Source organism: Nuphar pumila, chromosome 2, assembly GCF_984573655.1.
Source record: "Nuphar pumila chromosome 2, dmNupPumi1.hap1.1, whole genome shotgun sequence".
Taxonomy (NCBI): Eukaryota; Viridiplantae; Streptophyta; class Magnoliopsida; order Nymphaeales; family Nymphaeaceae; genus Nuphar; species Nuphar pumila.
Genome location: NC_143250.1, coordinates 22,747,607 through 22,762,612, shown reverse-complemented (window position 1 = coordinate 22,762,612; position 15,006 = coordinate 22,747,607). Strand labels below are relative to the sequence as shown.

The 15,006-nt window shown below is 36.9% G+C and overlaps 1 protein-coding gene and 1 pseudogene across 1 annotated transcript in view; one reads left to right on the top strand and one right to left on the bottom strand.

Annotated features, from left to right (window-relative positions):
• Positions 1–2,632: 2,632 nt before the first annotated feature.
• LOC149845022 (large ribosomal subunit protein eL24z-like) lies at positions 2,633–5,399 on the bottom strand (annotated as a pseudogene).
• Positions 5,400–5,428: 29 nt separating this feature from the next.
• LOC149845021 (U-box domain-containing protein 33-like) overlaps positions 5,429–15,006 on the top strand; it is a 34,528-nt gene continuing 24,950 nt past the window's right edge. The window contains exons 1-8 of the mRNA XM_089986773.1: positions 5,429–5,476; positions 5,873–6,038; positions 6,388–6,591; positions 10,098–10,222; positions 10,874–10,998; positions 12,154–12,556; positions 13,659–13,757; positions 13,917–14,351. Coding sequence (XP_089842899.1) covers positions 5,429–5,476; positions 5,873–6,038; positions 6,388–6,591; positions 10,098–10,222; positions 10,874–10,998; positions 12,154–12,556; positions 13,659–13,757; positions 13,917–14,351 — 1,605 coding nt within the window. The remainder of the gene's footprint in view (positions 5,477–5,872; positions 6,039–6,387; positions 6,592–10,097; positions 10,223–10,873; positions 10,999–12,153; positions 12,557–13,658; positions 13,758–13,916; positions 14,352–15,006) is intronic.

The following is a 15,006-nucleotide window of genomic DNA, read 5'->3' as shown; positions in this document are numbered from 1 at the left end:
AAGATTTTCCTTATGTTAATCATGCATCAAATTCCATTATACGTTCAATTTTTTGCATAGATGATTTCATATTTGTACATGACAAATTTTCCATTCATGCATACCAGTTGGGCTTATTTGAGATCGAATAAAATTTTAGTATAGCGTACTAAATTTCCAGATTTGCCTATAATGAAAGAGTAGGCGATATGCATGTTAAAAAAAATTGGGTTTCGCATGCTTGTGATGAATTAACTACGCATGTTCGTGTTTCTAATGTAATGCTACTTACATGTGCATGTGCAAACTCGAAAATTTATGAGTTTCGGCATGTGCATCATTGCATGAGTGTTTGCATGTTTAGTTTGAGATAATTCATGAATAAAAACATGCATATAAAAAATGTTACTCATGCATATCCTTGTTTAGCATGTGTGAATGTGCATCTAAAAGCATGTGAAATGAATGCATAAGTGTCATGTTCTTTATTATTTTTGCTTTTGATGCATCGATGATCAAAAGTGGATCATCGTAATCCATGTAAACCTTGAGCAGGTATTGCTTCTTGTTTAGTTGTTTTTATACATCGCGAAAATTAAACTTGATATTATTACTCTAATTGCATTGTTTCATGTTGCCACATGTCGTAGTCTCGTGATGAGTTTCGCATGTTGATTTGTGAAATGTATGTTGTTGGTTTTGCATGTTGATTTGCAAAAAAAAAAAATTAAAATAATAAAAAGATAAAAGAAGTTAACAATACAATTCATGCTTCCTGCTTGTGTCTTCTTTAGTGTAGGAATTTTGGACTTGCAGTTTTGGGGGACCGTAAGGATATTAAAACTTTGTGTGCATGTTGTGCCCTTGAACCCAACTAGGTGGTTCACCTCCCGGCCACAGTTTTATGAAGATTCCGTCACTTTGCCTAGGGGTGGTGTGTAGACACAACTTTTGTTTTTGGTATATCAAGAATGTAGTATTAGTGGATGTTGATTTTCATAATGTTCCAACATTAGATGTTGACTTTTAATGTTTCAATGGATGTAGTTGATTCCTGATATCGATCGAGAAATAAGTGTGAAACTCAGTAATAAAATACAAGTCGTGTGTTAAGCTACAACTGGAGACTTAACTTGACCTTAAATTTTTTTTACCCGTTTTGGGTATCTGCGGGCAATGATAATAAAAAAATGAACTAAAGTTTATGTGCATTTAATAGGGACATGCATATAAAAGAAAATTATGATAAAATATAATAATTTATTCATGCATATACACTGAAATCATGCATATTCATGTTATTTTTATCATGCATATTTATTTGATCTCTTACTCGTGATAAATTAATGATTGTATGATATTTACTTTCTAATGCATGATAAATGTTTTGTATTGCTTAATAGTGATCTTTATTATTTAATAATTGTTTTTTCTTGCTTAATAATTATTCTCTATTATATGAATGATTAATTGAATTATGAATTTGTTATATTTGCATCTCTCTAAAATGTTTCATGAATCTTATTTATAATCTTTTTACTTATTTGATTCGTTAGAGAGACTCGTACACATGATATTTGATTTTGACACCCTTGTTTTTGTATTTTTTACAGTCTTTGAGGTTCGGTCAAAAAGCCTGCTATTACGAGGAGCTACAAGGGCTATAAGACTGCTTGACAGATTCTTTTAAGGACAAAGTGACTCCATTTTTTTGGATTATTTATATATACTTACATTTGTTCTCAGACTTTATGTTTTTTATTAATAAAGTTGATTTTGTTTGGATGATAGTAGTGTAAGATCTCTTGTGGTTGTGGAATGATTATGACTGTAAAAGCTGAGTCTCTGAAAATGTTTTTGCAAATGTTAAAAAAAAAAATTTGCCACTTTTTAACGGGTATAAGTTGAGGTCATTGCACTTGGGTTGGAAACAAATACAAGGTGGCAGTCTTAAAGTTTCAGTTTGCTTTATGTTTTTCAGTCATGACCAAGTCAAAGACATCACAAACCCAAAAACAATGTTCATACAGGTTGCGCTACTACCAAGTGTTGATTATGCACAACATATGAGAAAATAAAAGAAACAAGATGAAGAAATAGTGAGTGAAGAGGAGGATGAATGACGAGAGCGCAAGGAAAATACAACCAGACTCGGGTGCTATTTACTCATAAACATAACCAGAAGGATACACTTGAATATCTAGGTAGAGATGCTACTAACAAGACATGTGAAATGTTGATATAGAAAAAGACATATTTGCATAAGCAGAGCACACAACAACATAGCTCCCTTTGCCAATAATTTCTTCAATCTTGTACTGGTTGCCTTCTCCTCTTTCAACGAAGAAATCCACTTCAAATGTCTGCATCAGCAATAGGCATTTATCAGTTCCTAGCATCAACTTAGTAACTGAAAAAGAAGAAAAACAGAGACATTTGTCTCTAATATAGATAGAGGTCTCACCAAAATGCATGCAATCCAAACAAAAGTTTAGCAAACAAATAAATGAGTTACAGCCCTGAGCCAAAAGAACAAAAACCCCATTCCTTTATGTCCAAAAAAGATCTCATACTCCCTAAAGTGTTGTAAAAAGTAGTTAGCTCTTTTTTCTTCTTTTCTTAATACCCACTAGGAGAAGAGGGTCAAGGGTGGTCAGCGCTTCCCTCCACCACCACCCAAGTTTTGGGCCTTTTGGTGTAGCAGCCTTGGGCACATTACCCTTGGGCTGGGATTTCTGCGTCTTGGCCTTCAACTCTGCCTTCTTGGCAACCTTGGTTTTCTTGATCCTCTCTTTGATCTCACTGCATAAAGCCCAAGTTATCTAAGAATCTTACAAGGATGAAGATAACCACCAATACAAAATAACAATGATTCATAGCGCCCCCCCCCCCCCCCCCCCCCCTCCAAAAAAAAAAAAAAAAACTTTAGAAAGCTGAGAACAAGTTGAAACAAAGTCTTCTTCAATTCGTAAAATGCATACCAGCTCCATTTTTAAAGTCATGCGACAGAAAGTAAGATGAGTTTCCATACCGAAGGGCAGCTTCTCTCGCAGAATCTCGAACTTCAGCCTTCTAGGTTCTTTTCTTCTGCATTACTTCAAGGGTAGCACCAACGATCGACCTAGAATATGGCTTCTTTGTGGTACGCCTTCTTTTCTTTACAGCCTCTGCAAGAATGTCCTGGAGAGTGATATGGATCAGATCCAGTAATCAACAAATACTAAAAATATGTTTTAGAAGTTATAGGGTGAAAAATACTAACGAAATATACAAATGAGAATAACAAGTTGCAAAAAATATAAAACAAAGAGACAAAACAAAGCCATAGAATTAACCTTCTTATGCTGCTTCCTGTACATAGCTGTCCAAGTAAGCTCTGATGGCTTCAATCGGTTGTGGAAGTACCTCTTACATTTCGAATTGAAGAAAAGGAAAACCTACACGGCATTTATCGTTTGGCACGGTGATGTCCTAAAAATCAGAGAATGGGAGAGAATTAGGGGAGAGAGAGAGAGAGGGAAAATGGACGAGAGAGAGAAAAAGTCACACCTTGTGGAAGAAGTTGGAGAGCAGAGGAGGGCGAAAACCAGCGCCGATGGCGGTTGGGCGCAGCGATCAGCGGAGGTGCATCCAGCGTCTGATGAAGGGTTTTCAAGAGAGAGAAGTTTAGGGCTGAAAAGAAAAAGAGCGTGGGAGTCCTCCCACAAAACAAAAATAAATGAAACCCTTTACCGGCGCAATTTAGACTGCGCCAAAGGCAATAGGTGAAACCTTATATTCTTTGGCGCAATCCCTTTTTGCGCCAGTAAAATGCGTTTTACAATGGCGCTACCGCTAGAGTGCGCCAGTAAAATGCAGATTTTTGTAGTGAACATAATAAACCAGCTCAGACCTTCATTTTAAGGCCTATTAATTGGGATTTTTGAAAGAAAAAAAAATCTCATGATAATTTCAAAATTTTGGGGGAAAATATGATGTTATGAAAAGACAATATTTTGACTTTGTTATAAGTTTACCAATAACTTTTATGTGAATTAATGGCACTAGAATCATGACAAATGCAAATTCTTGCCAATGTCTGTACGTATATATATGCTTTAACGAAGAGGAAAGACCAACTGGCTTCACGCTAGGAGATCATCAAAACGCTAGCCCAAATTGGTTGAATTTTCATGACATAAGCATTGGAATTCACTTAGGTTAGTCAATTTTTTATTTGAAACTTTATGTTTGAACTTAATTTGGATTTTTTTTTAGTTAGATATTGGATCCATGTGGGATCCACATTGGAATTAGGGTTTATTTTCTCTATGGATAGTCACTATATTGACAGATCTGAGAATGCGGAGATTGATTATTGAGTATTTTTATTAATTAAATGTAATTTTCTTTGACTTTTTCGTAGATCAGTAGTTTAGCATAGCATAGCGTCAGGTAGCACGTAGATTATGGCTTAGTTATGCATATCCCTCTATGGTGCTCATGCATCACTCAAGCGCAAAGGACATGAAAGCCCAATTTGTTAAATTCTCGGAGGCTTTTACCAAACTATACATTGATTTTTTTTTCAATGCAGAAAAGCATCAAGTTATTCAGTCGCCATCAAAGAGTAAGTCCCCCCTGCCCAGGAGGAATACCCCCAGCTTCGACCTTGCAGCAAGGGACGCCACCTGTGGGTTTCGATCTTGTGATGTCCCATTAACTTGATGACATTCACGAGTCACCCCTACCACACGGTCAGGCTAACTACGTGAACAATAACTAATTCTGCTTGGATATTCACATCTTAGAATTTTCTAGATTCTGTTTTTTATTTGTCTTTGTGACCATCTGCATATAAAATTGTCCAATCTCTACTAGGATACAAGTATATGTCAAAACACCAATTAATCTCTGCCCAAGGGTGTCCAATTGTGTGTGTTGGTACATAATCAGACCCTTGAACCTCATGTTATTAAGGTGGGATTGTATGGAGCTTATGCCAAACCATCTTGACTTACAGCCCGGACTAACTTAATTTCTCCTTTTAGTAAGGGCCAGATGTGTAAGATGGATCTATAAGTTCCCATAATCATAACCATGGTCTAAATTCCATCCAGGTTGATCTGTAATGTAGTCAACAAATCGGGTTTCTGATCCATTTGGATGTACCGAATCCAACTACATAATGTTTGAGGTTCAAAGGGTTGAGAAAATGGCCTGTTAAACTAAAAATGAAGTAAAACTATGCGTTTTTACTTTGAAAAACATAAATTAAATTCTTGGGTAAGAGCAGTGGGGTTTGGATATCTGACAGGAATCCAAGCTCAAAGCCGAACCCAACTTTTGGGTCTGCATTTTTATACTTAATATTGGGTTATTCTGATTTAGGTTGGGCTGGGTATCTGATACAGATCCAACTCACTGACAACCCTACTCATCTCCCCAGCTTGGCTACCTGCAGATGTAGATGTGCTGTGAGATAGTTCGTGGGATCCTCCTAGAAACTGCTTACCAAGTAAGCCCTTAAATATTCTTCCTTACGGCATTGACTTTACAATGTCTTCTAAAAATGTATAATATGATAGAATAGTCAACATCAAAAATATCTACGGAGAGAGTGGGTTTGAAAAAACAAGCCCAGACAACCAGATGAACGCACGTGTCTGTTATGAACTTCTATTATGGGGAATCTTCTCCAACCTTTTTATTAATTAGATTCAAAGTATGACAATTAGTACAAGTGTCAGCATGAAGTATGGGGACTTGATGTCTTCGTTTGCACCTGGATCACCAAGTAGCTGCAAAAAATCTTGTAAGGAAGCGTTCTTGGCTTAGTCAAGAAGAAAGTTCTTTTAAGGAAGCATGCCTTCAAAAGATATTGCAGTGTACTTTCTTCAAATGTTGGTACAAGAGAGTCGAGATCAAGCAGAAAGTTCTGGTGCTTGACTGTGGAGAAATATTGGGATCTTTGTTAGGGTTTTGCAGAGATGCCATATTCTTCGTGAAGAAGGTTTGTGATCGAAGAACAATGAAAAGATTTCCTGATAAGGAAGAAATGAGAGTTGCAGTGATTTCAGGTAAGAATGATTTTTGCAGTTAGTGCAATATAATTAGACCTTCTTTCATTTGGTACTACCATATTTAAAGTGCCTTGCTTTCCACTCCATAATCCTCCTAGATTCTTTTGGTTTCATAAGCATGGAGGAAAAAGATTAAGTTGCCGAATTGTTTTCATATCAAAATGTTATTTTGAAGAGGGAATATTATTGGAAGAATGTCCTCAATACTGAAGAAATAGTTCTATTGTTGTTTTCAAATTCGAAGTTGTCAATGAATGAAATTGTCATAAATTTAGGAGAATTTTACATGCAGGCTAACATTTGGCATCCAACTTGATGTTTTGAGGCTTACTTCTACTTGCAACAGGTTTGGACGATCATGGCAATTTGTTTGAGCGAGATTTGACCCAAGGAGGAGTTGATGCAAGAACAGGTTCAACAGATAAGGTTTACGTTGCCCTTGGTAGAGATTTAAAAGAGAACAAAAGAAACTTGCTATGGAGTTTGCAGAATTTCCGAGGACAAAAGATTGTGATCCTTCACATCCATCAACTGGCTCAGATTATTCCTGGTATGCCTCATTTTATCCTCACATTTCTTATTTAACTTCAACCAATATCTTGCCCATTTACATTTTATCCCCTTTATTTTATGTGAGGGTTGATATTTGAATTGTTACCCTCGTGGGTGAGGAACCCCCAAGTAAAAGACAGTAATATATTTTATTTTTTAATGTTTTTTATACATCTGACCGTCCAGATGTGATTTACATGTTTGAGTTAGTAGAAATCGGTGCTTAGATAGATCATATTATTCTAACGTGTATACATGATTTTGTATGGGGCTGAAAAGTCAATGGCATGCAATGTACCAGAATTTCAACCCTCATAAAATCATGTTATTTATGTCAAAAAAATACTACCCAAGAGATGATTCCCACTATTTTGATCATGCTCAACACTTTCGTGGGGTTAGATTTTGTCAAAACAACCTCCACTGTCAGTTCCAATTAAAGGTCCTTTACCCCATCAGGGTAAGGAATACTTCCCCTTGAACTTACATATTTAGGGCACGTTTGGAAGCGAGAAAGATGTAAGAAAAGTGATGCAAAATGAAAAATCTATAACGACCCTTCCAAACAAGAGAGATTTTTTTTCGTTAAGAGTTTTTCTAAAAAGTACACTTTTTGATAGGAAACATTCTTCCATAAGCGGAGGGGGGTGGAGGAATGTTTCCTACCAAAAGAAAATTTATTTTTACATTCCCTTCCCCGTCACCACCACCCACCATCTCACCATCACTACATCCATCTCACCACCAACCCACTAGTAAAAAACAATATAGCGGAGAACATGAGTTGGATGTGGTAAACTTGCATTTGGTTTGGATTTGATTAGCATTTATATGACCAATTCCTTTCCAAATATATTCGGCCATTTATTTCATCATGAATTTTCCCTGCTTCATCATATGATAAACTTTATAAATGTTCATTCATTAGGAATCACACTTTGAAACCGTCACCTAATGAGGAAAATCCCAGTGAGGCCTCATGACCACCTTGCCTTACGTGCCCATGCACCAGTGGGATTTGATCCAGTGCCTTCGTTTCATCACCCTCACCATCATACATTGGTAGGCTTCCATTTGGTAAAAGCCTTGATGTCCATCTTGCTCGGCAAGAAATACACACAGTTTGACCTTATAGAAAATGAAGCCAATCAATGGGTTTCAAACCGTGGTCGTGACAAAAAATGGTCGCCTCTGGATAGGAAGGTGAAGCTCTTATAGGCACTTTGGAGTGAGCTGCGTACAAAATTAATTTCCTTAATCGAAAATATTAAGTTCACCTTTGACCATTGACTTTTTATGGCCTTAATCTGCTTCCACTTCACAATCACATGATCTAAAACAAGTTTTTAATCAATTAAGTCATCTATATTTTATTTATATTTTTGTCTTATTGCAAAGAATTCCACTAAGTTTGTGCCCTAATTTTGCCCTACCCTATAGTGGTAAACCATGGGAAGAGCGAACCAACCAACAGGAGCTCCGGGTGGTTGTAGGAGCTGTCAGTGCACGTCTTCCAGCGGTGGGACGTTGCAGGTTCAAAACCCCAGTGGTACATTGAATAAATAACTGGTGGGGTCTGCCTAACCCCAGCTTGCATTTCTAAAAAAAAAAAAAGGAAGAGTGAACCAGCCCCACAGTGCTGTTCTATACTTTATCGTGGTTTCATTTCACGGGCTAGAATCGAACTCATGACATTTGGGGCCTGCGAACATTCTGATGCTCAGCTTAACCAATTTGATGACCCACGGAGGTACATTTGTAGGATTTATGTATAAGAAAAAAAAAATGTTGAAAACTGATGTTTTCTACTATCATTATGATATACATGGGTTAATGTTTGCTATAATAAATAAATCTAAATTTCAAATTGCACTTTTTTTTTGCCATGTTTAACATTGTTCTTTTAGTGGGAACCGCCTTTTGGATTGTTGAAATCCGACTTGTATATAGGTTTTTTTGGTAATCCAAAAATCAATAGCTATGAATGCATCGATTTTTCTCAATTAAAAACATGTTTTATCATTGAAAAAATGTGATCCAAGGATTGATTACCGCGAAATCAACCATGCCCAACACAATTATGATCTTAGATTGAGTCAAAACAACTTGCATCATAAAATACCAACTAGATTGTAGGTACAATTGATGGTAGTAAATATATATTCTATACATATTTAAGGACCATATTTGCTACAAATGCCTCCTTTTTCTTTTCTTTTTTTATTTATTTTTATTGTTTTCGATGAAACTAACCTTAGAGATGTATCTACACGTTTTTCTTAACTGGAATTTGTTCTTCGATCCTCTGAATATGACATGTAGGTAGATTTTTATTACTTAAAAAATTAACAGCCTATGATGTGTGATGCATTCCCAGGCTATAAAATTGCAATTTTCATAAAAAAATGATCCCCACTAATTTGGGCATACTGAATTCATTTATGAGGTTCGAGTGGTTCAAAACAATCTGCACCATAGAGATTGAGAGGTGTTTGTACCTACAAATATTTTTTTCAGAGAGACGCAAGTACTCCAGTATGATCTGATCTGTCAAATAATAGTTTGCATGTAATTAAGTTCTCTCTAGTGTACCGTTGATAGAATGATTCATGAATGAAATAAATTTTCAACAAAATATTCTCAAAATCATTGCCAGTTCTTCTTGGATAGTCTAGATCCTAATGGGGCCAAGCAATTTTTTCAGTATTTTCCTTCTTATGAAACAGTGGTTGAATAGATTAGGAGAAACTTTGAATCTTAGGGAGGGTGTTTGGTTGAGGGCCTTTTGTAAGAAAAGAGGATGAATGGGGAAACAAAACCCCCCGAGGCCCACACGTCGTTTCTTGTGAAACACCCTGTTTGGTATGAAAATTGTGTAGAATAAATGACTCAAGCAAGGGTATGGCTGGGTCTGCTTGGGTGGGGTTGGACATCAATTGTCACATTTTATTGAACTTTTTTTTTCTTTCAAAAAGCATTTCCGAGAATTGCAGGAAATTACTTAGAAAAAAAAACTTCGATCTTTTTACTTTTGTGAATTTACCTTGTTCTTCTGCAATCCACTTTTACCATACAACCTTAAATCCAAGAGCACCCATAATTTTATGCATAATCTATTTCAAGGCCAAGTTTAACTACAGAAAAGGGACCCAGTTCTCCATGGGTGGGCTCCAATGACAAGCTCAAGTTTAAGCGTGAAGCCTTTATTTCTTTCTTTCTTTTTCATGACAAGGAACCCTGATTGAAGTGAGAAAACTCCGAGTGGGGCCCCATGACCACCTTGCTTTACCTGGCCCACCTCTGAAAGCTACCAACATACCTGTGCTCCAGTAAGCTTTAATCTGGCGCCTTCATCACAGCACCCTCACAACCAGCCTGCGGGCCTCACAGGGTGAAGCATTTATTTCAAGCTAGCTTGTACAGACCTTTTCTAGCACCTTAGATGAAATTGAGTTGTACAGCTTTAAACTGATATACTCCCTTAATATATTGTCTATTTTGCAGTTGGGTGGAGAAATGTGCCTGCGAGTGCTATCAGTTCTGCAAAATTAAGTGCACATAGGCATCAAGATTATGAAGATACAATGAAAACAATCAATCAGTACCTTGAAATATGCTCTCTTGAGAAGGTCTCTCTCTCTCTCTCTCTCTCTCTCTCACACACACACACACACACACACACACTTATTCTGGACTTGGTTTCTTGTGTTGTCCTTTAAAAATTGAAAAATACTCATTCATTAATCTCACAAGAAAAAGTAAATATTTTGAACTCTTAACGATGGAGGTCACTGTTATAATTTGACCTGTGATTCACCTGAGTTAAAAGACTAATAAAATGTAAACTCTTGTTTGGTAGTTTATAGGAACACAGAGGCCCATATTTGGAATTTGAGAAATGTGAGGGCAATATTCGAAATTAGGGATCAAAGGTTGGCCCCTAAATGAAATTTGTCCCTTCGTATCTCACACATCTAACAGCACGATATGTACGGAACATGGAGCCTTTGGTAGTTCTTTTGTTCTTCAGTACCATGTTTGATGACCAATGTTGTCGGTATCGGCCCTGAATCGTTTGGCCACCGATTCAGCTGTAATACTGATACTCAACTGAGCAGTTTTGTATTCGGTTCAAAAATAATAAAAAATTATTACGTGTCAATCACAACGTGGCATCTGTTAAAACCATTAAAAAATAATTTTTAGTATTTTTTTTATATTGATTAAAAATAGTTTATTCAGGGGTGGGCCTAACTAAGGGAGTTGTGTTGATTCCACAGGCACAAAGGGACAAACTTGTTGATATAGTAGAATACGATATCGAGAAGGGAATCACTGAACTGATAGCTCAACATCAAATCGAGAGGCTTGTCATGGGTGCAGATGCCGACAAAAGATACTCACAGTAAGTTAACCCATCTTCATCCTCATCAAGTGTGTCATCTTCGTGAGTCTTGAAGAACTTGCTACATCCAACCCACTGAAATACAGTCAAATCTGAATGTCAGTAGAGGGTCCTAAACCAAGTTATGCCTTTGCTTTTAGAGCCTGCTAGAATCTTGTAAAAATAGAGGGCACAAGGCCCTTCTTTTTATTTACCTTGTATCACTTCATGCTGTTAACTCAGAATTATCGTTATGGTCAGGCTATAACTTGATTCCTGACTCAATCAGCTGGGTCAGGTTTGTCGTGGCTTGCCCAAGTTGCCAAGTCATATACATGATTAGATTTGATTCGAATCACATTATTAGATTTGAAAAAAAGAAGAGAACCATGACAGTCTCAATTTACACCGTTGAGTTATATATATCCACGCAAAAATCACGGTTCACACATCAGTTCCGAGTCACTAGAATGTGTGAACAATGATTTTCATGATTTTTTTATTCTTTTCTCTTGACTCTGTCTTTTCTTTAGAAAGCTTTTCTCTTGAATCTAACCCTACGGATGTGATCTTCATGCTTGCTTTTATAAGAAGCCTTTGTTGAATCATCCGATTTTGATGCATAAACAAGATCTTTTTAGGCTTTAAAATCAATGGCTCATAATTTTCATAAATATTCAAACATTCAAAAATCACATTTTTCTTCAAAAATACATTATCCAATTGTTGATTCCTAGCCAATTCACCATGCCAAGCACATCCACATGGTTGGATTTGCAAAAAAAAGTGTTGAAAATGCTCATATTTTTAGTTCTCATATATATATATATATATATCAACCATGTGGACGTACCTGCCACAGTAAATTTGCTAGGAATAAACCATTGGATTGTGAAAATGTGATTTTTGAATGATTGAATATTTATGAAGATTATGATCCATTGATTTTAAAGCCTTAAAAAAATCTAGTTTATGCATCAAAATCAGACTATGCAAGCGAGGCTTTTTATAAAACCAAGCGTAAAGATCACCGTTAGATTCAAGAGAAAAGAATAAAAAATCCATGAAAATGGCTGTTCACACATTAGTTCTCATATTTCTAGTTCTCATATATATATATATATATATATATAGCTGAAAATAATAGCATAACAAGGCGTTGTTCACAATTTACAGAAGTATGAAATTCCCCAGCTCAAAGAAAGCAATCTATGTGAACCGGTATGCCCTCCCATCATGCCGGATATGGTTTGTCTGCAAGGGAAACCTCGTCTACACTCGGGAACCTTACTCAGGCCCCAATGGGCCATTCCCATCGCTGCCACCGTCGCCCTCCATCTTCTCCAACTCGTCCAGACCCGATGGGAACCGATCCCCATCTGTTGATACTTTGCTAAGCAGACCAGGGTCACCATTTTTTGATCCGCCAGCCGTGAATGAGCATAACAATAATAGGAGCGAAGAAGGAGCAGGCTCTTCCAAAGATCCAAGTGAAGTTGTCAACGAGTCCCAGATGTCCGAATCGGTAGCACATACTCTAGAAACCATTGCTCCAACTTGGGATAGAGTTGCTGACCAGGTAACCAAGGGTTTTTGTGAACTTGCTTTCCTGTCCAAAAAACGAAAATATGAGACCTTCATTGACAAATATGAGGGAGGATCAGGTATCCTGTGATTGCACACTTTTAGTGTGTTGCTGCATTTGATCACCCACCATCTTTGGATATAGCCTGTCAGCTGTGGAGCCCAACAGAAGATGTGAGTGATCAGCTGTAGCAGCACATTGCACCTGAACTGCCCTTGACAAATATCAGGTTTTTTTTTTTTAAAGTATCGAGATTTTATTGTGTAATTTTTTCTGAAATTTTAGACAATATTCAGAAAGAAATGTGATCTTTTTCAAAATATCAGCTATTTTAAAAACATGACATTAATGATATTCCGATATTTAATGTGATAAAAACAGTTCATTTATTTATATTTTATATTTTCTTAATTATTGTATAGATTTGTAGTTTTGAATATATTATATATAGGGGTGTCAATTGGTCAGGTTTGACCCGGACCCAACCCGTACCAAACCATATAGGGTCAGGGTTTGATGATAAATAAGAAAGCCCGATTAGAATCTGGGTAGGAGTCGGGTATGGTTTGTCAAATTTCATACCAGACCCAAGTTTCGATTAAGATCAATTTTTCAATGTAAAAATGATAAAAAAAACATTATTTTACCAGGTACGGTCTGAGTCTGCTTTTGTACTCCTTATTGGATCTAGGTATGGTTTCTCTTATGGTGGTTCCAATTAGACTCGGGTTTGAACTTAGTCTCAAATGAGGTTTGGATGTAGTTCTACCTGGATCCGAACCAAACCTGACCTGTTGACACCCTAATTATATATATGCTGATAACTCTCTTAAAAGCGTTTTTATTTTATCTCAAGATTTATTTTTGAGATTTTCTTTTTTATGGGAAAGCTGGGTTTGAGCAGACCCCTCCCAATTCGTTAATAAAATTAGCAATTCAAGTACAACTGCAGCCTATCCTTGCTACATCAACAAAGCAACAAAGTTCCTAGCTGTACAATGAGTGTCCAACATTTTTGTTAAAAAGAAATTAGACAAAACCATGAAAAGGTTTTCTTTGTATGCAAAATCTACAGATGCTACATCAACTATTGCAGGAACAGGACATTCACATAAAAGAAGTACTTGACCAATTGAAGAAAAAGGAAGAGGCCCTGAAACAAGCACAACAGGAAGTTCTCGAGGTCATGCATCAAGTAAGAATACAACTTTAGCATCTTTTTTTCTGATAAGCAACCGTGAACTGTTGAACTCTAGATGAAAGGTTTTTGTTGTTTCTTCTCTTTTTCTTTTCTAACCTTTCTTTTAAACTTGAGGCTTTAAAGCATGACTACTGTTTATATGGAAAAGCGCAGAAACAAAGGAAAGAAGCAGACGAGAAGCTTGAGCTTAACAGGTTGGTGAAACAACAGGAGAATACCATTGCAGAGCTTCAAAGACAGTGTGATGAGAAACTGCAGCTCGAAGCGAGAATCGCGGAATTGGAACGCGAGTTAGGCGAAACAGTCGAGAAGTTGCAGGCATCTGAGAGAGAGAAGCAGGAGATACAGCATCAGAGGAATGCTGCTGTGGCACGGGCAGGATCTGGGGGACCTTCCAGGAGCTTACAAAGTTTCACTGAATTCTCTCCTGATGAGGTGGTGGAGGCCACGAGTAATTTCCACCTGAGCAAGAAAATAGGAGAAGGGGGATTCGGGGCTGTGTATAAGGGGCAAATGCGATACACAGTGGTGGCCATCAAGAAGCTTCACGCTCAGAGCATGCAGGGAATGTCCGAGTTCAACCAAGAGGTACTTTTAATTTCTCGATCAGTTTTCTTTTTTGATAATGAACAGAATCTACCGTTATAGTTCAGATGACCCGTTGCGAGAAGACAGGTGTTACATTGATCATGGCCCTGTTTCGATGATCTAAAACTTGTTTTTCACTAAATAATAATTGTAGATCATATCTATAGGGTCTAATCAACAGCAGAAAAAACTCAAAAAAATTTATAATTTGAATCTATCATTGTATATATAAACGAATCCCATGATTTATGGGGTATGACTCATGACTTTTGGGATATGATAAAATAATATGAAAAAGGAAAAAGTCTCGCTCATTATAACAAGAAAAAATTAAGCCAAAGAAAAAACATAAAGAACAGCCAAATTGAAATAAATGGAGATGGGAACAAATGGCTGGTGCCAAATCTGATCATGCGTGATGGAGATGATGCCACATCTTACAAGTCAATGAAAATAAATGGAGATGGAAACAAATGGGTGACTCAGAGTCTGAACATGGGTGGCGCCAAATCTGAACATGCGTGCAACAGATCACGCTAAATCTTAACACTTCCCCTCAAACTGGAGTGTGCAAATCACAAACGCCTAGTTTGGAAACAAGGTAAAGAAATTGATCCTTTCCAAGTGCCTTAGTAAACAGGTTTACAATTCGATC